The sequence below is a fragment of the Parus major genome, chromosome 3, assembly GCF_001522545.3.
Source record: "Parus major isolate Abel chromosome 3, Parus_major1.1, whole genome shotgun sequence".
In the NCBI taxonomy this organism is placed as follows: domain Eukaryota; kingdom Metazoa; phylum Chordata; class Aves; order Passeriformes; family Paridae; genus Parus; species Parus major.
Window position 1 is genome coordinate 13,422,953 of NC_031770.1, and position 26,287 is coordinate 13,449,239.

The window sequence follows — 26,287 nt, forward strand, 5'->3', positions numbered from 1 at the left end:
AGCAAATCAAAAGAAAATCCCACACTGAGGTATTTGAAGGTGTCACGGAAAAAAGTGTTGTGAGGATTTCTCTCTGGGGTGTGTTTTTAATTTACGTAGTCTTTGGACCAGCTTTGCCCTGTCATCAATGACTGGCTGTGGGGGTTCAAATGGATGTTGATGTGCTTCCTCTAAAACAATTTGGGACAATTTTGCAATCCCAGAACCAAATTTTTCCTTGTAGTGTCAGGAGTTAGTGTGAAATGTGTGTGAGAGCTCGTAGTAAACTGTGGTTCACAGTCTGTATTTCAGCCTTCATTCACCAGTCACAGAGAAAGGCCTAGAAAAAAGGCAGACCAGAGGATGATGGTGCTAATTATTCCTGAATTCAGTGTATGTGGACATGACAAAGGGCTAGTCAGGACTCAGCCATGCATTTACTTTGTTAATGCATTCATAGCTATCCAAGGAAGAAAAAAACCCCACACTTTTAATTTTCCTCCATTACATGTCATCAGCTCAATTAACCATTATATTTCTAGTAAAATACTGGCAAATTACTGCTTTCTTATTTTGGCTTGCCTGAAGATTTATGGCTATTAGCATTAATTTGTTTGCATTATATGGCATTTCTTTCTCTTTTTAACAGCAGCATGCACTTTATTCTGAATGGTTTTTTTCTGTGTTTGCTGCCATTTCAATATTGCTTACTAACATTTACTATATTTTGCTTTTTTTATTTTGCTGACAAAGTTGCATTGATGAAAGCTGATTTGCAAGGTAGATAGCCCTGTGTGTATTAAACAAGACTGAAACCCCCAATGCATAGTTGGATTTCTGCAATAAATGCTCTGTACATTTCAGAAGTAGAGTGTTATTTCATTGCTGATTTTGCCTTTCACACCTCTAAAACAATGGGCTAAACGAACTTTCATTTTCCAACATTGCTTGCATAAAGGCTTTCAGTCTTGAATATGTTTGTATAATGATTGCTTTAGTGCTTTGATCATTCCTTTTTGAAATTTCTTTATATTTCAGTAGTCTAGTTATGATTCTCTAGAAATAGAGTAGCTTTGTTTTTTCATGTGTATGTCACATTTTGGCATGCCTGTTCATTAGTAGTCTGATTTTCTGCATTTCCCCTTTAAGAAGGAACCTGCATGGGATCCCTAAAGCATGTGAATCGGTTCTTGTCAACATTCCAGCCAAAGAATCCCAAACGACTCTGAATTTCAGACCTAAATCATTTAAAATAATTTGTGGGATTAAAATAATTGTAGTAGCGTAGCTTCATTTTATTATTTCTTAAAACTTGTTTCATTTTTCTGTTTCACTATCCAATCTTTCATATCCCAGAGTTTTGATTCCTGCAGCATCTGGCTTTGCTGTTTGAAATGCGTTTACAGGAAGAAACAATGAAGTTTTTAGACAACGTTTAGACAGTTAATGGTCTGACTTGAGATTAACAAATACCTGATAACGAAGTTAACGTTCCCAATGTACCTGGAATAATTCTGCTTCCATTTTGTGCATTCTTATGTGTTTGACATAGTGATCTTACAACTAAAGCAACCCTCCCCCCCTTTTAATGTTACATGCTGCTCCAAAACCAGCGAGTTTATGTGCGTTTGACTTGGTAACTCTTTGCTCATTTGATTTGAGATGTTGCCAACTACTCAATGTGACCCACTGAGAAGTACTTTTCTTTGGAAGACGAAGTGCAAGTCCTGTTTTGTGTGTTCTCATTAGGCCCCAGCACAACGTGCCAAGAGGATTCCTGTGCAAACCAGGGCGTGTGCCTGCAGCAGTGGGATGGATTCAGTTGTGACTGTAGCATGACCTCCTTTAGTGGACCATTATGCAATGACCGTAAGTACATGAGAAATTGTCCCTCTGAACACCTGAGGCCTCCAAGGCAGCATTTGAAACAAGTGCCTAAAGCTTTATGTTGTTTTAATATTAGATATTTGACTGAACTGGTAAACCCAGTGAAAATCTGTGAGGTTTGCGGTAAGAACAAAGAATGTGCTTTATAAATTTTGGACAATGTACAATATCAAACACAAGCAGAGCTTGGTCTTGTTGCACTTGATTCCAAGTCTAATATACTGATGGTTACCTTTTTGATGCATTCCCTTTCCTGTACAAATATTACAAATGGATTTTTTTTTCCTGATTGAAAACACGTTTTACATTTTGTTATCTTAATGTAGCACTATCACAAGGACTATAATTACTGTGAAACAGTTGAGAAGGCTTATTATCTCCCTTTGTGGATTTCTTTAGGTGACACACTAAACATGCCAATAATAAAAGCATGCTGAGTATTTTAGTTCTTTTAGATTTCATCTGAATAACACACAGCAACCATCTGGTCTTCCAGGAAAAGCTGAAATGTGTCAAAAATAAGAGTCCTGATTCACCAGCTTCATAATGTCGTTTTATTCCAATCTAACCTTATTGATCTAAATAGAATTATGCAGGAGTGATGGTGGAATAATAATGGAAGAGCCATAATGTTCCACGGTAAATGATAAAAGTAAGCTGCTGACTTTTGGTTTTAATTTATCACATTTGTAATATCCAAATGTTGCACATTTATATACCCATATGAAGATGGAATTTCTTCAAGGTATTTTTTTTCTATTTGTATACATTTATCTGAAAAAGAAATGACTGATGATAGAAAGTGTTGTATAACTGCCTAGTCAAGTTCTGGATTCTGGATTTTTCTGTCTTGTTCTGGTTGTCTGTTCTCCACTCTACAGCAAGGCGTGTCATCTTGGACAAACCCAAAACCAGCATAATATTTATAATCTGAAAAGCTTTTGGCTCAAATTGTGTTTATCACAAGACTAGGAAATTAGCTGTATCCAAAAGCCAATAATTTATTCCCATGAAAGTTCCAAGGTTTGAAAACTAGGGAAAGGATGGAAACACTGATTCTCTTTCTCTGCAGTTGCTCTCATGGTAGAAATGAAATGTGGTAGAAATGAAACTTTCAAGGATTTGAGCAAAGGTTTGGGTTTACTTTATGTACATGAGTTTGCACTTCCCAGCAATGTACATGATTAGTCATATTGATAAACATACATTTTTAAAGTTTCGTCTCCCTACCTACTACAAGAGAAAAAATGTTTCTGTTTTGCTTTTACATTGTTATTTTTGTTTTTTGATCTTTTGAGTTGTTTCAGAAGTAACTAAAACCTAGAATAGAAAGTTGCAGATATAACATCTAACAAAGGGGAAACTCAGTCTATAACTTTTAGTAGTAATTGTCGTGTGGATCTGGAATATTTTATGAATTATTTCTTTGAGTAACAGCTAATGCATAAATTTGGCAAATTGATGAGCTTATTTAAGAAAGATAGTTACGTGAATACTCATTTATATAGTAATATCATGGACTACATTGCACACAATTGAGATATCTCACAATATGCCATTTCTGATGATGGCAAAGGACTCCTTTCAGAAGCTGGTTGCTACCAATACTTACTTTATTCCCAGAAGTATCTTTTTTACCCATTTTTTTTTTTATCAGAAGTACAAAATATAAATTTATCCTCCATATGGATGTTTTGTAATAGAATGCAGAGTCTAGCAAATATAATGCATTTGGTTTCTGCTTTGTGTCGGCTCCTTAGATTAGTTCAAATACCAAAAAACTCTGCAAAGCCCATCTAACAAGAGAGAATTTTTGTAATAGTAAATGTGCTGGAAAGGAGGAAAAACGATGTTGTCAGTGTCATCTGCATGCTCCAAGCCTGCTCTCTGCTGTGTTTGGGAAGAGCATAATGGGAAGAGAAAAGAAGAAATGTTACTACAGCTTTTGAAAAGTGGCAGAGGCTGCACACCACAGACTAAACTTCACAGCACTGAATAAGACAAATTCCCTTCATGTGAGGAAACCTTCCAGGTCTGGAATAGCACCTGCTTGTTGCTGAAAATGCATCCCCTTCAGGAAGGATGTAGGCACCTTCCTGAGCATGTTTCCATTGCAGATTGTGCGTGGAGCGACACTGATTGACAGAAGCTCAAATTTAACCCAGTGTTGCTACTCAGGCAGGCCCTTGGCTCACTTCACATGTGAATATTCTGTTTTATATAAAATGGAATACTTAAGATGTCAAAATCTCATAGACAGAGATTTTTTTAGTCTCAAACTCCAAAAAATGACCATTTAAGAATGTGTCAGTGGTAATAAGAGATGCAGTTAGAAGTACTTAGTCCCTCAACCAAGGTGATGGTATCTCTGTGAAAACACTCTTAGAAAGCATGCCATTCTTGCCAAAATGCTGGACAGATGAAGGAGGAGGGAACAAAACAGTCAGAAAAGAGTGAATGGGTGCTCAGATGGGTGGGTGTTTCACTCTCAGCTGGGATTCTACCCATCACACATCACCTCTGTTTTGTTCCACAAGTACTTAGAGGACATATCTAAGCAGAAATTTCAGTGATAAAGGTGCCCAGGTAAGAGGTGACCTGTCCAACCCCTCTGTTCAGAGCACAGTCAGATTGCACAGGTTGTCTGGGTCATCCTCTCCAAAGATGAAGGCTCCATAGCCACTCTGGGAAACTTGTCACAGTGCTCATTCACCCTCACAGTACAAATATTTTCCTAAAATTTAAATGGTACTTCATATATTTCTGTTTGTGCCTCTTGTTCTGTCACTGGCCACCACCAAGAAAAATCCATCTTCTTTACCTCATATACATTGGGTATTTCAAAACATTGGTGGATCCCCATTGAGTCTTCTCCTGGCTGAGCACCCTCTCTTTACAGGAGAGAGCCCTTGATGGCCTCTGTGGCCCTTTGCTGCATTTATTCCTGTGTTCTCATGTTGTTCTTGCACTGGGGGGCCCAGCACGTGGGAGAAGTGTTCTAGATGCTTCTCAGGAGTGCTGAGTAATGTGGAAGGGTCACATCTCTCAACCTTTCTGCAACATTTTACCACCAACAACCAGTGTTGGTCTGTTTTTGCCACAAGAGCACATTGCTGACCCACGTGCAAGTTGTTGACTATCAGGATGCCCAGATCCCTCTCTGCCAAGCTCCTTTCCAGCTGGTCAGGCCCCAGCTTGTCCTGATGTGAGGGTTTATTCCTCTCCAGGTACAGGATTTGGCATTTTTTTAGGAGGTTCTTGTCAGTGCACTTCTCCAGTTTGTCAGTATCCCTCTGAACAGCGGAACACACATCTGGTCGATCAACCACTCCTCCCAGCTTCATATCATCTGCAATTTGCATAAATGTGCACAAATTACCTTGCTGCATTTGAACTGATACTTTCAGTGTGTTTCCCGTAGTAACCCCAGAGCACAAAGATCTGACATGCATCATGCCTGGGCTTTACAGTGCAAATGTTTCACTTGTATCATTCTTGTCTTAAACTTCCAAAACAGAAAGTGTGGAGGAAATAATGAAAGAAATGGTTTCTTGGAAAGTGTTATAATACATTCCACTAATACTCTGTCAAAGATATTTCCTTAATTTTTTTGTGATAACTGCTAATTATTACTCCTGTGCCATTCAGTGCATTATTAGAGGTGAATATGTGGAAATGAAAAGGTAGATTTTTTTTTTTCTTTTTTTAAGTTCTCTTATAATAAACACCATGTGAGACAGATTGTTTTCTTTCCTAGTGCAAGAGTGTCCTCTATGTGTCTGCTAGGGAAGAAGGAGAAATTTAGGGAATGCACACCTATGGAAAAAGAACTGGGTCAGCTATGTGTAAGGCTATAATTTTAAAAGTGTAGTCAGGAACAGCATCTAAAGAATTTGCAAATCTCAGTAGTCCAGTGAGTATGAAGTGCCTGTAGACCCTAAGCCTTCATGGTGGCAGAGGTGGGAACTTTCAGTGTGCTGCAGTGTCCTGTCCGCTGGAAGATAAACAGGGCAGGACAAGTTTAGACCCCAAGATGCTATCCAGTTTGTAATTTTTTTAGTTTAGATGTGATATGACACTTAGAGATTCGGGGCACCAGTGCTCTATAGGTGCGATAGACGGGAGTGTTACACTGACTAGTGTAAAACTTGCAGCAGTGGTTTTTCCTACAGATGGTATCCTGAAGAGACTGTACTAAAAGGACAGTTAATGGCTGTTCTTACAAATGGATGCATGTCCTCTGAGAAAATATGAGAAAATCATGAACATGGCAACCATATCTAACAGCAGGTTATGTAGTGAAAGGTATTCTCCCAAATAATTAATCTAATTCATCTATTATTTTTTTATTATTATTTTTTTTTAATTTTTTTTTTTGGTATAATAATAGTGTTGAAAATTGCTCTGGCACAGCAAAACAAATCTATAAGAGATTATCTGCTTTCTATAAGTTTGCATTGGTTTTTACTCTGCCAGTCTTTAAGTATAGCCGTATTAGTGAATGTAATGGCACATTTGTGGAAACAAACACTGCTATTATGGCATGGAAAATAGCAGACATAATAACATTGCCACATTGCATTAGTATAGCAGTGTTCTGTGCCAAATTACAGGGCAGCTTCAACACTGTTACCTTAAAGGAATAATGCACTGGTGATGTACTCATGATAACTAACACTTTGTCAACTCTTGCACTAAAATCCAGTTCTGAAGGATTAGTACTTCACCATGCAGTATCTCCTGGCTAGGAATTCAACATTCTCAGCCACTGTGAGTAGAAAACTCTTTTTAAAAGTTTCTTTTATCTTATTTTTATTCTTTACCAAGAAAAAAAATCAAAAACCCTAATTTAAATGGAGAGTTGTGTCATATTACAAACATGGCTTCACATAAAACATGTTTGATTTTTTTTGATATTTGTTTTTATTACAGATATATGCTCCAGCTAAAACTTTACCTGTCTTTGCCAGACCAAACTCCAAGTGTGTCTTGGCTTTTGTAGTCCCCTTTCTGCATTGGGGGCTGAAACATGTATGTTTCCTGAAAAAAAAAATTCTAATTATTTCATATTGAATATGAATATTGAATGGTGGATATTTCTGACTCCTTCTGAGGATATTAGAAACAAGACACTGTAAAAATACATTAGTTAAAATTTATAAGAGATTTCAATATTAGAGTATTTGACATGATAAAAATTTGAGAAGGAAGCGAATTCTTGCTTCACTGTAGTGTTTGGAGTGTATTAAGTAATACTGAAGTACAATTTGAAGCACAAAACTTTGAAATATTGGGTCAGCATTCAGCATTAAATGAGTGGCTTTATGAATTCCAGCCACCTTCACTGCAGAGCTCGGATCAAAACAAGCACCTTCTCACACTAAATGAGACAGGAGTCTTATACTTTGGGAACATGTAATTAGTGAGTATGTAATAGCCCAGATGCAAGACAGGTAATTCAGTATCACAAGTGTAGATGTGGCTATCCTGAGGTTTGCACTGTTTAATGTTTTCAATCTGTGTATAAATATTTGAAAAAAACCACACACTATAGCATATAAAAAATGGGAGTATTTCTTATTTTGTCTTGTATTTGCCTCTAAATTTTTACAGTCTTCTGAACTCTTGTACAGTGTTGAGAATTTGGTAGTCATTTGCCTTCCTTCTGGATTTCAAACCAGGGTGATACTCACTTTGTATTATCAGTCCACTATGACACCAAGGATAGATTTAAATAATTTTGCTACATAGATTTCCTTCACACTTATTAATTGATATAACTTTATTGATAGTGCGTCTTCTGGACCTTGTGACACCTGGAATGTAAGATCCATCTTAATGCTACTTTTCTGAGCAGGATATATAGAAAATGTTGAAACTTAATTAATCCAGTGGCCAAAATCTGAACTAACCATAATATCCACTCTCAGTAGTATTTTCCAAAATAATATTACGTATTCCTAGCTTTGTAGTTGCTAGCCACCAATAAACAAGTTACCTGCTATTAAGAAAAGGGATAGGAAATTCCTCAAGTGTACTTTAAAACACATTTGATTTTCATCTCCAGTAGCTGAGAATGAAAAAGATTTGTCCCTGGTAACATAGCAGTCCAAATACTTCATATGATTATTTTGCCACTGAGACTCACTTTACACATGAGAAATAAAGATAGCTGTACACAAAATTACAGTGCAGGGCAAGATGGTGGAATGAACTAATTGAAGAAATCTCAATTTGCTCAGCTTATCTTTTCTGATATCTCGCTACAATTAACATCTGGAATTTGTGATGACAAATGGCCTAGTTTGTATAAAACTCAAAGGAAGTAGGACTTTACACACATCTTGAACATGAAGAGAAATTGAGGTGTTTAGGAGAATTAGAAAAGCTGTAAAAAGTGCAAGGAAAGTGTTGCCTGTGGCTGTCAACCAAGATTATTTCTTTTTTGTTGTTTTTATTAGAAACCTAATCAAGATAGATTTCACCTTGAATTTTTAGGCCCCTGTGATATAATATGGCAGCACAGGGTGCTTCAGGAAGAACTAGAGAGCTTGATGCATAGATGACAACATTTTTTCAGGCCTTTATTGTCCCAACTCTGTTAGGTTTTTTTGCTCCACTCTTTTATTTGGTCTTGCAGTATGTAAATTTGGAAGTATGTAAATTTTAGCTTTTTGCTAAGATATATCAGTCTATTAATTATGTAAGTGGACAGGCGTGGTTTTCTTGACAGTTTGAAAACAAGCTAAAGATTTTTTATTATTATTTACATGTATATTCTGAAGTAGTCAGATGAGCTATCCATTCATAAAATAGTTCAGGAATTTCCATTTTCTTAAATACATTGCAAGCTATACCTTTAAAAAACAAAACTAATAGCAAGTTGTTTGGCAGTCACTGTAAAAGCTCTTTTATGCAGAATTATTTCTAGCAAAGAGTAGCAAGTAAAGTATTAAGTGGGATACTTGATACAGAAAAAAACCAAAAAAGAACTTTCAAGGTAGCCAAAATACATTGGTATAGTTGTTCTTGTAACTCAGATAGAAGCAATTATGCAACATTTCTGGCCTACTCAGAGATTTTTTTATTGCACAATTTTAAAAATGGAACATAGTGTCAGAAAATTGCAGGCTTCTCTCTGCCTCTGGAGGAATCAAGGGAGTAATTAAATTGGATTTTGGTATGTCAATAATATCTTTCTCTTATTAATGGCATCATAATTTTGTAAATCAAATCCTAGAAGTGTTTCCAGTGTCATAAAGGTGAAAATGATTAAGGGTTAATTAAATATATTCTCATGGAACTAAAATTGTTCTGTTGGGTATCATCAGATTCCTTTCTCTAGAACTTTCAATTATTACAATTTAATGGCATATTATGTACAGTTCAGACCTGAAATTTGTGTAGCCAAAAGCTATTCACAATAATAAGCATACTGGTCAAGTGCAGTCATTATTCCTTCTCACGGATTTCTCTGAACATCCCAACAATATCATATAGTAAAATCAATTTTATGTGCCTGCTTGTTTTCTGAGCTAGATTAATCATTATACATGGCACAGCTGGAAGAGAAGTTTTAACTCTGTATTGATGTCAGTTGTTCATCTCCAAAAAAGCCAGTTGTTCCTCCCCCAAAAAAGGCAATGAATAAGTGCTACCTTTTTTAGTAGATGACAGCTTCAAGGATCTCAGATGGTAAGAAAGACGAAAGCCTCTCCCAACCAGAGTCTTCTATAACCCATAGCATGAAAAAAGCTCAAAGTGTGTATGGAGAGTTTGGTAATGTATGTCTATTTAATGTGTAAGGTATTTAAGCATTATGGTGCAATGGTGCTTCAGAAAGATAAAATTATTCCGTTTTTCTGAAGTCTCTTCAACAGGACTGGGGTTGCTAAGGCAACCTGTTCTTCCTCAGCATGTGCTCTGGCTTGACAGCTGCATAGGTGGGTTAGATTCAAAGTAACTCCACACATATGAGGCATTCCCGTGCTCATTGAGAAACGAGATTTTGTCAGTCTCTTGACAGTCTTCTCTGTGTTCATTTTTGCCAAATCCTGCAGAAGATTAAGGGAAAGAAAACCTTTCTATTAAAACCAGAATAAAGAAAATGCCCTGAATGTGATCTAGGTAAATTGAGCTGTTTCAGAGTCCAAGTTAAAGGCACAGGCAAAGATGCATTATAGACGTTTTTGCAGCTTTCATGATTTTGTTCCCATGCTGCAGAATGGACATTGCACCTGTTTTGGCCACTTCAGGCCTGCCACTCCACTTGAGCAGCAGTTAATCTAAATGAAATACCCATCTTTTTCTTGACATATGCATCTATAAGGGTGCTTATTCTCTCAGTGTCACCAGCAATGTTTAAGATCCTTCAACATTTCATTTCAGCTGAGGCTTGTGAATCTTGTGTGCTGGCGTTGTGTTTGGAATTCTTCATAGCCATTTTCTGATTAGGTATTCTAGGATATTATGAAAGAAGGTAACAGAGTCAGCAATAAGAGTATGAAAAAATACTGATGGAAGCAATGCTCCTAGGACTGAAGGAACCCTACGGGGTTTTTAGTGTCTGGTTGCTTGATGAAGGCAGCTGCAAAATGAAGTCCCAGCCTGGGGAAAACCACTCTGTATTAAAAGCAGTCAGTATCCAGGCTGGGTACTGGTAAGCTGGAACTGTAGAAAAGAGGGTGAAGAACAGCTAAAGCTTATGAAGCTGTTTGCTGCCCACAAACCCAATTAAAAGTTTGTGTTAAGGATGGATGTCAATTTTGTGGTAGTTCTCGAGGAATGATCACGCTGCTAAGCTTTATGTTATCACTCTCCTTAATGAAGCCACACTTTGAATTGAAGACAGATATATTCAGAAGCACATCATCTCACTGTAAACATCCACACACTAAAAGACACTTAAAATGTATGATATGCAATATTCAATGTCAAAGTGCATTAATATTTACAGATACCATTTGCAAATCATCTCGAACTCGGAGCCTGCTTTACCATATAAGGGAGTCATCACTACAGAGTGTTTTGATGTTTTAAAATTCTCTCCCTTTTAAATAGTGTGAATCTTAAGAAAACTTCTAATCAGGTCAATGGTCTGATATTTAGACAGGACAGATGCTTTCTAGCAGCAAACTGAAACTCAGTTACAATTTGAGTCTCAAATCACCAGCTGAATGACTTGATTGTGATATGTTGAAAGTCGTATAGAGGGTCATGGAATTTTCCATCTCCTTCAGGTATTAAACCCAGTCTTGAAACTAAACCTAGAAGTTTTGAACTTACTTGAAATTCTTTCTACTCTCCTTTTTTTCCCCTCTTTATTCCATCTTATGGATCACCAAAACATGTTAGCTTGGCCTTAGGTTGATTGTGGCCATGAATTTTCCTCTGCTCCAGTGGCTAGGGTAGCTCCTCAGCTATATTTTGCTTTAGTGCTGAGCTCCAGTCTTTCCTCTTTTATTCAGTCTTGTCTTTTTTTCCCTGCTAAAAGGATGGGGACACGTTTTATTAGGTTTCCTTTTGTAAACCCTGGGGGGAAGTCATCATAAGAGGAAATATTCAAAATGATAGTATCTCTGTAATTGAAAGCACTACCAGGAATAAATGAAAAATGTTTCCAAATTTGCTGGACCAATAGTGGCATGTCAGATAAAGTTCAGATACTTTCAGAACTGAGTGGATTGAATTTCTGTACAACTGGGGCCAGAACAGTTTTAAAAATCATAATTTGAGGGACACGTTACAGAGAAAACATAATTCTATTTCCCCCTGAAATTCTACCCCAAAGCTTTTCTCTTTCTTGCCTCTACTTGCTACCAACCTGTACTACTACTGATATTTAATTTGAACTACTTAAAGCAGCTTTGCTGGGATGACAGGCAACTTCAAAGAAAGCTGAAAGCTTGTGTGACTCCAACAAATGCACAGGGCCAAGAGATGATATTTTCTCTGAAGATTAACCTTTTCCTGTGTGTGATACTGTATGCCAGACAACAGGGAAAAGCTGATTCATAAACCTATAACAAAAATGCAGTGTATTGTAGTTTCAGATATGTAGAAAAAATATTTCTTTTGAGTGTTTCTGCACTGCATAATTCTTTTTGTTTTTAACTAGTTGATCAGAAGATAAATAAGCTGTCAAAGGAATTGCTTCAACTTGTTCCTCAGGCCAATTTTCTAGGAAGAATGAAGTCAGGATTAAGGTTGTGTTGTAAAAAATATATTGAATTTAAGTACTTTGGAAAATGTCTGCTTTGAAAGTCAAAACTGAAAAACCTTTACATTTAGAGCAGGAACAGCATCTTAAGTAGAAACATAAAATTCCCCTAACACCCTTATAATGTAACCTTACATAGAAACTCTCTGAGAGCAGGATTTCTGTTCCTTTTATTTTTCAGTTTCTATAAACTGTTTGTCCCATATACCTTCCAAAATGGGGGTGTTGGTAGGCGTGGGATGGCAAAGATGTTTTGAAGTGACATTGTGTAATTCAGCCTCACCAGCACAGCTGTGGTGGCTGTGGGGGACCAGCTTGGAGCAAATTTCAGGCTTAAAAACTTCTTAGGCCAGCTCTGCATTCTAAGCCAAGATCTTGGGGAGCTACATCCACAGCTTGATATGCCAGAAGTAATTCATATGGAGAGGGGATGCTGAGAACAGAGGTTAATATTGCTCAGCTTGTGCCTTACTAAGTTATTGATGTGTAAATATTGGTGGAGTTGTGTGTTAAACAGCTGTTAAAACTGGAAAAGCTTAAGCAAGAAGGAATAAGAATGTGGAAGCTGTAAGGAATCATAGCCTGGCATATAGGTATTGGCAGTTCTAGGTGATAAATTTTGGGCTGTTCTGGGTAGTTTGAAGCAAAGTTCTGAGTGATCTGAGTATTAAGAGCATAAAGCCTTCCAGTTTTTAAGAACAATAGAAACTGTGGGGAAGGAACTCTACACAAGCCATTGTTCACATTTAGGTGTATTTAAACTCAAATATGGACTATTGAGAAGCACCTGTACATTGGCAAATGCTATTCCCTCATTTGAATATTCTGAAATTAAATCTAATATGTATGTTTATGGGAAAAAAATATGAACACATACAGAATTATAAAAGTAGTCTCATATGAAGACAAAAACTTCTAGATTAATATACTCAGAGACAGTTAAAATTATTCCTTCATACCACTATTAAGTGATTCTGAATAAATCATTTTTTCATCGCTCTATTAGAATATAGTTGTTTGTTTGTTTGTTTGTTTTAATATAAAAGAGAGGGGTAGAATTTAACCATGGCACAATAACAACGTTTTTAAAATTTTTCTTCTGATTTCTGACTTAAGATGTCTTCTTAATGTGAAATTCTTAGCTGAGTTTCTGGAGTTGTTGACAGTGTGAACAATTTGTCTGTTTTCTTTTTCCTGCTTCAAGATGAAGAAGCTATAAATCCAGAGGTGAGGTTTAATATGAGTTGCACATTGCACATGTTCAGCTGTGTGAAAATTCAGGCATTTCATGAGATGGACTTTTTTTAACTGAGAAGAGCCTGTGTCTTTTTATGCAAGTAAGATTGATAAAAGGAGTAACACACAGCCCAGGGGTCCCTGAAGACCTTTAGGATTTAACCTTCATTTGCTTTTTAATCCTAGCATTCTTTATTATTCCGTGGGAGCATGTGGTTCTGTTCCTCAAGCTGGCAGTGATCCCATAATTGTGTCTTGGTTGTGTGTCACCAAGGCACAAAGGAGAGCCATGGTAATCCACTCCAGTGTGGTTGAAGAAGTAGTAATAAAATTCTTTAAATTTTATACATATACATATATATATATATATATATATATACACATATGTGTGTGTGTGTTTTAACTTTCAAAGAAAGTAACATAAAATTATAATTAGGCTTCATATATCACTCTGCCGCAGAGAGCAACAAAAATGTCTAATGGTCATGAAGAATAAACAATCCCATCCAGGCTGCCTCTTTTTTCTTCTTTTTTTTTTTTTCTTTTTTGCCAAGACTTAGCTATTTAATCTATGTAAAGTATTTAACCTACACTTGTCCTTAAAATATGATTGTGTCATCATTCATGTTCACTTTAAATCAGCTTTTAAAAGGAAAAGATTTACAATAATATTTATTTCTATTGCCATCTGTGCTCCAAAACTTCTATTTATTAGTATATTTATTCCATTTAGATATAATGTGATTTATCTCTTCCCTCAGCTTAGTAAACATTTAGGTTGTAATTCTGTAGTTATTTATGACTGGACTTGAGGCTGTTTTCAAGCACTTTAAAACCTTTATTATTTTTTCCTCTTGGAGTGGCATAAAAAGGCCTTAAGTCAAAATCCAGTATATCTCAAGAAAGCCAGAGTAATTACCTTAAGAAGATAGAATGCAGTAGCACTGTCAGAACAGGAAATGTCCCCTCTGCCCCTGGCCTCCAGGACAGCAAAACAATTCAAGGACAGTGAGGACTCAAAAAGGAGATTTGAAGTTTTCTTCTGGCTCTGCCTTTCCTGGGTCATTACTGGGATTGTCAGGTCCACTCCTGCTCACCACCCACAGTGCCTCTTCTGCCTGCATAGGCAGGATGAGTCTGGGACTCATTCCTGTAGGATGTGAGTGGGACACAAATAAATAAGCTATTCATCCTATCTATTGTGATGCTGTCTACAGAAAGCGATTTCTGCTATCCGGTGTAACTTTTAAAGGAAAATGTGTCAGACATGTAGAGGATATGTAAGCATTAACATAACAATGAACATTTTTGTCTGCTCCAAACTAGCAGCAATAATTCATACCTCTTTGAGAAAAGCATCAAGTATATAATGATATTTGAGGTCTGAGTTCATCAGTGATAGATACACTTGAAAATGGTGATAATAACAAAATACTTATTCATCTTCAGTGCCTATTTTTATGTGTGCTTTTTCCCAGAAGGCTTTAGAGCATCCCAAATGGATATGTTTCTGTAGCATAATGTCTGTTCATATTAATGTCTGAGAGAGAGATCAATGAATTTATTTATGAGAACATATATATCAATTCTGTAGACAGCAAAAGAAGCAAGCAATGATATTGTGGCTATCATGATTAAGCATCACCTCTGAAAACACTTTCCTTTCAGTGCTGATATTTGCCCAGTGTTTATGCTGGGGTTAGTCAATTGTAAAGATCAGATTGGAAGCAATTTCTTTGCTGATGTTAAAAGTAGGAAATAATTTTTTCTACCTATCTGAGTGTCAGTTTGCCACGAGTAAATTAAAATGTTCCAGAACAGAGACTGGCAATTAATGCCAATTGTAACTCAAATAACATGCTCTGATATCAATATTCCTGGCATGTTTTTGGTTGTTTTTGGTTTTTTTTTTTAGCTGATGTGCATTTTGTGTGTTTAATTTGGGAGAGATGAATCCAGTGATCAATTGGATGCAGTAAAAAGTCCTGATATTACATTTTCTTCATTTTTATTTTTCTCAAATATTTCTAAATCTCCTTTTCCTTTTGGCATCTTGCAGTAATCTTGCTTAGGGGCTAAATGACACCATTTTTTGATAAAAAAATGTTAAATTCATTGGAAGCAAGATGAATTTCTAAGAGTCTTTCTTTGTAGACAGCCACAAGTCCTATCTCTGCCTAACGAGACCCAGGCCCTGATGGCTCTGGAATGCTCAGTGTCCTGTGCTGGATGTGCAGAGCCTGTGTCTGACTGGGGATCTGCTGTGTAGCTCTATGAACCATGCTGTGGCACAGGGCCATTATTAAATTTACTGTACGCTCCTGTGGCTCCTGGCAGCGCAGCCTCGTCTGCTGAGAAGCCATTGAAATCAGCTCCTCAGGCAAAACATCCATTAAACTTTTTTCTTGAAAGGAGAAAAATCTTCTGCTAATTTGCTGCAATTTATGTTTGCTTTGTGATTCTGCAGCCGAGCCTGTCAGTGAAACTGTGCTAATCACTGGGAGGCTGGTGCCTGTATGCATTCAGACATCCTACAACTACCTCTCCTTAACTAAAACAATATTCTACAAGACTTTGGTTTTATTTTTCTAACATGCTTAGAGCCTTGTGGCATATGATTTTGCAATTTTTTGCACCTTAAAATCCTTGAGTGCTTTGTTTGCTGAAATAACTGTGCTTGCTTACTGTACTGCTGTACTGTACTTTTTCCTTTTATATAGTGTAGTTTAATGATAGAAAATGGGTGTCTCACAGATAAAATTACCTACTGCATGCTATTGTGTCCTGTCTCTGAGGCTTAAGCCCTGTAATCTTTTAAAAATTGATCATTAGTTGCTTATCTTCCATAATGTTACTGTTGACTAAAAGTTTGGAAAACACTTAAATTATAAGAAAAAGAAGAATAGGAGACAGTGGGTAGCACTTTGTAGGAAAACTATTAGAAATAGAGAGTGGGTAGGAGAAGCATTTCTTATAAAAGGTTTCAAGACCCCAGAAATCTAATATGAAAAAAGAACTATTTAACTGTGTTAACATACTGGATAATTTATTTTTTTTTTTGCCTTTTGGAGACAGATGTCTTTGGACTCTCTGTAAACCTGATCATCTCATGCTAAAAGCTGCAGCTCCATTCAGATTTTGAGTAAGCAGTTTCCATTCTATTGGACTCCTTCATACTTGAAATCTGTGGTTGTGTTGCTCATCTGACAAGCTTAATACTACAAAATTAATTGGAAACTACTGTAATTGCCATTCTGGAGAAAGTGAACATCTCAAGAGAGCAGTGCTTTTTATTGATATTTTAGGATTAATTTGAAAATAGGTGAATTTCCACCTCAGTCAGCCATGCAAGTGCAGGGATGGGTTTATAGAGGTCACATGCAGCAGTTTGTTCAAACAGAGAGAATTTTCAGGTGACTTGATTGCTCAAATTCATATCAGTGTCTAGGATTTCATCTGGTGTTTGAGACTGCAACAAGGTGTGCTATCATGTGCATGTAACAGTTTGTGTAACTCATACCCTGCTCTTTCCCTGCTTGTTTCTAAATCCTGGAAGGAGGCTGAGAGTAACTTGAACTGTCTGAGGCAGGGAAATATTACCTAGTAAATTAGCAATTCTCTTATCTCACTAAGCCATATCAGGCTCTCTCACAACATGCTTCATTTTATGTTATTCTTCTGTGATTTTTTGGGGTTTTTTTTTCTCATTTTGATCTTAGTGTCATGATTAGATAGGAAGTTTTACCATGCTGGGATAAACTCATGATCCAACTCATTCACCTTTGACTATTTGTAAGACCAGATGTTTCTAGTAAGTGCTAGAAATGTGCTGAATGACTGAGCTTACCTGTAGGAAGTATTGACATTTAAACCCTCTTTTTACCTTTATTTTTGGGCAAGTTTTTTGTTTCTTAACCAGTGAGATATCTAAAGAGGGATATAAAAGTGAAGGGTATTAGTATCACTTAGTCTTATCTCACATTTTGGTGAGGGGAAGGGTGGAGGTGCACTGCTATGTTTTGCAGTTTTATCAGAGTAATGCCATGTTGTTTAATCCCTGTTTAAAACTTCCATTGATCCTGGGTTAAAGTTTCTAGTATACAAAGTTTAATGCATTCGCTACAAAAGTTCTATTTTAATTAAAATGCCATTTCTCTTAAGCATTTTTGAATTTAGCAGTGTTGACTCTGTGCTGAAATTTCATTTTGCTTAAAATTCAGTAGCTATGATTATCAGGGTACAATTGCAGCCTTAGTGCTCTCTGGTAAGGATGGGAAAATTGCTTAGACTGAAATGATTTGCAAATTTCTGCACATCAAGGGGTTGCCTGCCAAGATTTTGCTTTTCACAAATGTGAATTTCTCACAGTGGGAACGCACATGGGCAATTGCTCTCCAAGTGATGCTTTATTCTCAAATTTGCTTTCCCTAGCTTGAGGCAGTTGCATGTTAGTTCCAGGTGCCTGTTGTGGGCAGCTCCATCTGACCATCTACAGTGTCATTTTAGGTAATTTTGCATCCTTGTGAAACTTGTTAAAAAGCCATTTGAGAGACACATTCTGTGCTTTCCAGGTAGGACAGCTTGCTGAGCTGGCTAGGAAGAGCATGTTTGTATGTATGTCTAAAAGATGGATTGGAAACAAGTGAAAGACTAAAACAGCAGGCTGCTGGGAGAGGAGCAGAGATGGCTCTATATATATGGTGTCCCTACCTAGAGACAAGTGACTTTCAGGGAGATCAAAGGATGCTGCTGATCTCAGGCAGCCTTCTGTAAACTGAGGGGGAGAATATAAAAGTGCAGACATGTGCTCTGATGTGAGGTGACTGAAACCAGCCTTTAGCCTTTGTAATTTAAGTCTCACGACCTGTGGAGCACAGTTTCCCATGGCTGCATTCACAAGAGAGAAAGAATAACTTATTTTTCTTCCTTTTATCTTTCCCTTCTTCACTTGGTTTAAAAAAAAAAAAGGAATAATGAGATAAACAGCTCAGAAAACCCCCCAGACTCTGTTGTCATTATTACCATTATCTTTTGGGCCTGAGTGCTAAAGTTGGAGGTGATAAATTTGGGAGTGACCTAGGGGGGAAAAAAAATAAAACCACTGTAATGATGACCTTCTGGGGTTCACAGGATACATCAACCAAGACACTCACCCCAAAAGGTCATTTCCACATAAAGGAACCAAATTCCTTATTTTGAAAGATTCCACAGAGGGCAAATTCTATAAAAATCAATAAATTTGATTCCATGTCAAATCATCTGATCATACAAATACTAAAATAAGGTGGTTGTTTTTGTGGTCTCTAATAGCACTAGGGCAGCACTTGTTTCTACTGTGTCTTCTGACTTCATTGCCACCATGTGCCATTTCTGCCTGGGTTTGGAACTAGAAGAAATGTGAATTTACCCACCTGAGCGTAGCCTCTTAGTACAAATTAGTACTAAGTTGTTTTTTTTTTTCCAGATCATTCTGCAGAAAACCTGAAGCTGCTATGTAGCAGATGAATATTAAATAAAGAAGGTATTTTAGGGACTGGTATAACAAACTAGAGAACCCAAAGCTGAGGCAGCTGGACATGCACAAACACTTTTTTATTCCATGGACACATAGCTGATGACCTACAACTATGTCCATATTGCCTTAGGGAAAAACAGGCAGATAGAGGAAGTCTCTAGTGGCCAGCAGAGATTGTGATGGGTGTCTCCTGCTGAGCTTCCCTTCCTGGGCATCCTGTTCCATACAGCAGGGAATCACATCATGTTGGCAACAATCTTTTCCCTCAGTGAGATGATACCTGTCATCAATACCTGTCACCATTGCCTGTCATCAGTTCCTGTCAGCCATCAATACCTGCCATCAACCTGCTGCTTTTGGATGATACTGCCATTTCAGCTAGGACTGAAAATGGCTTAATTAGAGTGTCAGTGTTGCACACCAACTGACTGTTCAACCCTGTGCACACCTGGTTTTTGTGACATGTATCAAGTGTCAGGAGGAATGTCATTTACTCACCTTGCTATCATAGATGTAATAGTCTGGAATCTCACAGGAGGGTGTGGTGGTGCCTTTCTTAAAAGCACTTGTGAAGTTCTGGAGTGTAACTCCCCTGATCCACAATATTCATAAGCAATAATTTTTATGAAACTGAAAAAAAAGTTGAAATCCTTGATCTACTTTGATTCCTTTAGTAGATAGGTATAAGACAAATGGGAAAACAAATCTGTGTAGGGAATGTGAGAAGACTATTGCAAACGCTCAAATTACTCAAAATAACTTGTCACTCAAAGCAAGAATTTGCCATTTAGAGAAAGCATCAGTCTGAGCAAGAAATTACTGTAATTAAAGATAAACATGTTTGTGAGGTATTTCTTAGCGCAAAATTAATAAAATTTGTTTTGAAACAACTTTGCCATGGAAAAACAATATTGAAAAACAATACCAAAAACCGAGACAAACCTGTAAACACGATTATATTTGGAAACTCTTGAGGCATTCCCTTTCACTGTGTAGTACAGTTTTTTCATGTTTCTTTTCAGGTTGTTAACTAACAGCTGACTGGGCTGAGAAATTAGCACCTAAATTATTTTGATTTTTTTTTTCAAATGGGGGTGTAAAGAAAGAGTTAAACTAAACTGCCAAGCCCAGAGCCAGCAAAATTGGAGAAAATTTAGAGCTCAGACCACGGTTGATGAGCAAATACCCTCATCTTAGATGTGCAACATCTAGCAGCCACAGCTCAGTAACACCAGGGTGAGTATCTTCCATGGTATTTGTGTGTGAGAAAAATCTACATAGGAAAAAGGAGTGGACACTTTCATGAGTTTCTTCTGTTCCAAGGCACTTTGGCTCCCTAACTCTTCCACTTGAAGTTGTGCTTAACTCCCTCAAATGATCTTGTTTGTGACTGTAATCAGAGCAGAAATGTGCAAGTCCCAGCCCCAGTGGCATAAATGTTTTCTTTTGACCAGTCAGATTTCAGGTAACCTCGGCTGCTCTTTGGGTTATAGTCATCTGCCAAATTTGGACTGCTTCTTGGATGAGCTGTCTGGTGCATTTTGTTTTTTGTCAAGTTTAATTAATTCATTCATTAATTGCAGAGAGAATCAGCCAAACTGTATCTTAGACAATCTTACATCATTGTCTTCCTTTCTTTATTATCTTAATGAAACAACTTGCATCTTGAATGACTCTGCTAAATTGGCATCTGTAATTGGCTTTGAAAATAGAATTTTTTTATTAAAAAATGGGGTCACAACTTCACTTTGTTCAGAAATATTTTTCTAAGCATTATTCTTTCTAAAATTCAACTTTGACTGTACTTGAGGCTCTATTTAGCTTAAAAATAAATGTTTTTTCTCTCCAGTAAGCCTAAAATCCAATTTATTTTTATTTTTATTTTTTTACTTCATTGCATACTGGACTGTAAGTTGAATTCTTTTTTGTCAAGATTCTTCTAACTGGTGAAAATTTAGTTCTGAGCAGCCCAGAAATTAGACGTTCATAGTCTGGAGAAGATGTGACAGAGAGGATCTCATTACTGCATATGAATATCTCAAAGGCAGGTGCCAGGGTCTTTTAGGCATGGACAGTGACAGGACAAGGCCATAAACTGAGACACAATAAGTTTTTAAACCTTTAAAACCTCAGCATGAGGAGGAATTTCCTTACATTGAAGGTGGCAGAGCACTGGCACAGCTGCCCAGGGAAGTTAAGGGCTCTCCATCCCTGGAGACATTCAAACCCCAGCTGGACACGTTCCTGTGTCACCTGCTGCAGGTGACCCTGCCTGGACTGGATAAAATCCTGAACCCCCTTCCAACCCTAACAATTCTGTGATCCAGTGATTTTTTGGACATACTCAAGTGCATCTTCACTCTGTATTTAATATACTTTTTACCCAGATTCTCTCATTAGTTGAGTTCTATCAGAAAGCTTTTTTCTTTCCGTATTTATTATCTAAACTGCAAAGGCAAAATAATAAAGGCTTAGTTAAACTCCAGCTCTCCCTTTGTAGAGATCCTTCATATTTTGGAGGTCAGAACTTCTCAGCCTCTGTATCTCTATAATAAGCTATGCTCCAGGAGTGTTAAGAAAATTTTAATTCTGTAACATCTGTAAAGCCCTGAATCATAAGGCACCTAGCACATGCTTAGAACATCCCTCTGAAAATGAGAGCTTGTAAATACTACAGAGAAAGTTTTGATAGGACAGATGAGAAAACAAGCTTCTGTGGAGAAGGAAAAGCAGGGATGGGAAAATTGAAAATAAAGGGAGAAAAAAGAACAGCAAGCATGAGAGATTAAAGAGAAAGAAGATAATAAAAGGAGAGTTACTGATAAGGAATAGGTAGCAAAAATCTCTTTTTCAGAAAATGAAAATTCTAAACTGGAACACAATGTTAAGACAAAATAGTGTGAACAGATGAGGCACTTGTTATAATTAAATATTTGCTTTATGTTAGTAATGGAAATTAAAATAGTTAAAATCATATCATTCAATAGATTATCCTTCATAGTGATTGACAATATTTATTATTCATAGACTTACATTAATGTTTTTTTGAAAGATTCAGGAAGCAAATGTAGCTATGGCATTACTTGGTTATAGGTAAAAAAAAAACTGTGTTTTTTGCTTATTCAAATACAAACATTCCAAGCTCTTGAAGTAAATACTAAATCTAAAACCATTATCATCAGGGTTTAAAACAAACAAACAAAAGGATATGGAATGTGTGTGTAAAGATTGACATTATAAAGAAATATTTCTTCTTTTCTCAATTTATTGCCCCAGGAAAATATGCTTGAAACGTTTTAATTCCCACCCCTCACCCTCCCAAATGGAACAGTAACTGTAACAATAGAAAATGTGAAAGGCCTTTTTTAAAACTCATTACAGGAGATACAGGCTGAGTGATCTTTCTGGTTTTCATCCAGCTGTTTCCTTATGATACCTACACCTTGCAGCATTTATTATCTTTAAAATTAAAGCAAAGGAAAAGGAGAGCTACAGTGTATTTCTTTGTCAAGGCAAGACAACCCCATTATTTATTAATTTTTAATTCCTCAGTTGCATTTTGAGATACAGCAGATGTAAAGCTGTTCTTCGCTGCTACCATTTAGCAGCAAAAATAAAAGAAAAACATCATTTGATCTGCTCTAATAATTTGAAAATTATCTATAATAATAATAATAATAACAATAATTCCTTTCAATGACTAAATAAATAAAAATGAAATGTCATAGTCATTAGATAGCTATGGGAACATCTGGCACTGTACTACAGTAGCATGGAAAGCCTGCTGTGCATGAAACTTGTCATTCTGTTGTGTTTCTTGATGGCTGGGAATGTGACTTTATTCTTAGGGCAGGTCAGAAACTCATTGCCTAGGCATAAGGAGTAATGCCAGAAGGAAAAGTCACTCCCAGCATGGTGGGAGGAGCACTGGGGCTGTGGAATTGACCCTTGAAGATCCACAAGGTGATGCTCAACAGGTCCAATGGATGGGAAAGCGTCATAGAACACTTACCTACTGGAAGCCATACAGTAGGGAAGCTCGCCTGAAGTGTTTAGTAAGTGTAGGGAAAACAAAAATGTGGCTGAGAACAATAAGTTGACTTGTTTGTGGCTTCTGTCCTACCCCTTTCTGTCTTGTTTTATATCTGTCCTTCTGTAAACGCTTTGGGTAGAAAGTACAATGTCGTAAAGTTGATACAATATTAATTAGTTGTCAACAGGTACTGAGAAACCATAGCTTTCAATATACTGAGTTTTTCATGACTTCTAGGAGAACAAAAGGCAAGAGGTGAATCAGTGGTGTTAAGTGATGCCCAGTAATATCTATTTACTGGATATTTGCACTGTCAAAAAAGCTCCCAGTAATACTAATGAAACAAGAGCTTCGTCTCAGAATGTAGTCTCTGGTGACAGTAACTGTTGTTTCCTTATAAATAAAAGCTGGTGATCTAATTCAGTAAAAAAAAAAAAGGTGGTTGTGCTTTGAGATCAGCTGACTTTCAGCTCACTCCAGTTTTCTCCTGGTGAGCATCATTTGCTTGCTGTGCAGGTTTAACCTTTTCAGCTGGGAAGATCCATGCAGCAGTTACCACCACATACATGATACCTTTTGAATGTTATATTTTAGAATGCCAAGGAATTTCATTCCATTCTGCAAATATAAATAAAAATTCCTTATTACTGTAATACCTGAAGTTATATAAGCACATTTCTCTTTTTGGGAATGATAAGAAGATCATCTAAATTTTTTATATTGCTGAAAGATTATGTTTCTAATTTGTTGGTGGAATGTTTAGGTGCTCTCACTTAGATCTATAAAAAATTATTTAAACACTATAATATATTTTCTGAAAATAAAAAGTGTTTTTGGAAATAATAGCACCTGTAGAGTGCTATTCATCCTTGCTCTTTATCCCTTTTTCTTCCCTATTTATTTTAGAGTGTTTTTATCCCTGTAGAGGCTTTAGGAGGTATTTGGAACAGTAAAACGTATCTTTTTTATTGTTGCACAGATAAAACTGCTCGTATTTGTTTCTTAGGACAGAGTATAATTTAAACAGACCAAGTCTTCCTCTGAACAATATGAAATGAACAAGAATGAACCTATTAAAAAAGTAGTGCTAGATCAATGCATTTATGAGTGCAGACACTGCAATGTTCAAAGGCACAGTGAGCTCCAAGAATGAGAATTTTCATTATGGAGCAGATTTTGTGAGTTGCTGCCATGGAAGCAAATGTCTGCTGTTGGTTGGCATCCCTGGGATGAGTTACTCTGGACTGCACATGGACTACACACAGGTTCAGGAATTTACCTGTGCAGTCACAATTACTGAATAGTCTCTGTGCAGCAAGGAAATCTTGTTTCCATATGTGCTTTATGTTCTCGACTACAAGCCCTAAACTCTGTAATATTAACTTGTGTAACATTATAGAGTTCATTGCTGAGGTTCCAAAGTGCACTTTGCTGCACTCAGTGCTCAAACCACTCTTCTGCCTGAGGGCCAGGAGTCAAACAGCAGTGCACACATTATGGGTTTCTCCATCAATCCAAAGTGGCAGTGGGAAATGGATTACCTATGCCATAAGTATATTTTCTTATCAGTGTGAAATTCCCACATATGCTGTAACTGTGGTGCCTAGGGACGCCCTGGGATAAGAAGCATTGTATAAATGTAGGTCATTATTGTGAAGTTACTTTATCTGAATCCTTTGTCCTGTGATTGTTTGCTTTAGACTCTGTGGTAACATGTGAGTGGAGGAGAAAAACAGAAAATCTAAATAAAGCACAAGGACGTCCAATCTACCCTAACAAGAAAAAGAATTGTTAAGGAAATCATAGTGCTGAGGTCTAAATATTTCACAATTAGGCATTCATTTGGAAAGAGCAGCTGCTCTATGTCCTCCACATACTATTTTGCTTACATTGTTTACAGATTACAAAACACAGAATATACTTTTATTGACTATGTTTTCCCTACAGTCTTCTAAGAGAGTAATGATGAATATTCAAATTAAGAAACAGCTTCAAGGTTCTAGCACCAGCAGCAGCTGTGCTTCTTACAATGTCTGCAGTCACTTGGGTTGACTAGATGTAAATAATTTACATGCACTCTATATAGCAGCCCTTTCAGATCTCAATATATTTATGCTAATACGTAACTTAGATTTTGCTGGCAACCACTGTGTTGATCAAATTGAAACAAAAAGTAGGTTGTGGCTGTTCAGGGAGTAGACTTCCAGTTGCCCTGAACAACTGCCATGTGCAGAACAGAAAGCCATCACAGTTAAGAGTTGAATCTCAAGATCTCGGAGGAATATTTTAAAGCTAATTATCACTATCAAGAAAGTCCTTGACGTCAGAAAGCACTGACTGAAGTTCTATACAGTGCTTGTCTAGTTACCTATGACTTCAGAATTTATTAATATCCAAACACTTCAAGGGGAAGACAGTAAACTCTTTTGATATACAATATCAGGATTGTTCCCTCGTATTCTTCCATTAATGATATAAAGATGTAGCAAGTATAGGAAAAATTGCTTTTTCCATCAGTATCTACCAGAAAGTTTTTCATTCTGTGATAGATGCTGAAGTTTATATTATGGTATGTAGATCTGCAGTGCCACAGAGGATCAGTCTGGTTGCACAAAAGGTCGAGGAGACTCACCTGTTTGAGCTGTGAGCTCACACCCTCTGCCTTTAGATGTATCTCTTGTGTAGATTAAAAACAGTATGTGCAAGTAAAAAAAACATACCTGTAGCTATCTGTTAAGGCACACAGGTGATCTATTTGCATATACAGGTAGAGATTGTTCTTGAGGAAAAACTCCCATGCTGCCTTTGAGGTCTGGTCAACAGGAATAATTGATAGATGCATATGCCTTAACTATTCATCATTTTGCTTTTCTGCTCTATTTATTTTGGTGACCAGTTCTTTTGGATTATGCTTTCACCTGAAAACACCAAACAGGATTGAACTGGATATTACTGTATGAAGACATATGCAATCAGGAAGAATCAGTGTAGAAAATTGCAAAGTGACCTCCATTATTTATCAGTTTTAGAATAGTACAGGAAAGATGCCCAAAACTGCTAGTGGGAGGTGTACTCTGCAGCTTTCAGAAAAGAAGTAATTTGTGTTTCTTTTTGCTTAATTTTAGGTTTCCATCAACCAGCAAATACATGTTTCACTATTTCTTTTTGATTTGTCAGTGTAATTAACTTTTCTTCTGCATCTACATTTGGGTTTTTTGGTTTTTTTTTCTAAGGTGAAAGGAAAAAACATAATTCTTGCCTCTGTTGTCCACAATAGTGGTGGGGACATTCAGATATCAGTGCACTGGGCTATGACACCTAGGCAAACAGAGAGGAATTTTCATGGAGGGATATCCCTGTTTGGCCAATCATTGCTCAAAGTTAGGTGTAATCATGATGCAAATACATATATCCCCTT

At 36.9% G+C, this 26,287-nt stretch overlaps 1 protein-coding gene across 29 annotated transcripts in view; it reads left to right on the forward strand.

The window, feature by feature from the left end:
• NRXN1 (neurexin 1) overlaps nt 1–26,287 on the forward strand; it is a 670,738-nt gene that overhangs the window by 334,497 nt on the left and 309,954 nt on the right. For 19 of the 29 annotated variants that reach the window (XM_033513250.1, XM_015621267.2, XM_015621273.2 and 16 more), the window contains one exon: nt 1,729–1,848. In XM_033513250.1, the coding sequence (XP_033369141.1) occupies nt 1,729–1,848 (120 nt within the window). Of the gene's footprint in view, nt 1–732; nt 760–1,728; nt 1,849–26,287 lie in introns of all 29 variants that reach the window. The other 10 variants (XM_015621249.2, XM_015621250.2, XM_015621265.2 and 7 more) reach the window with 1 other exon arrangement.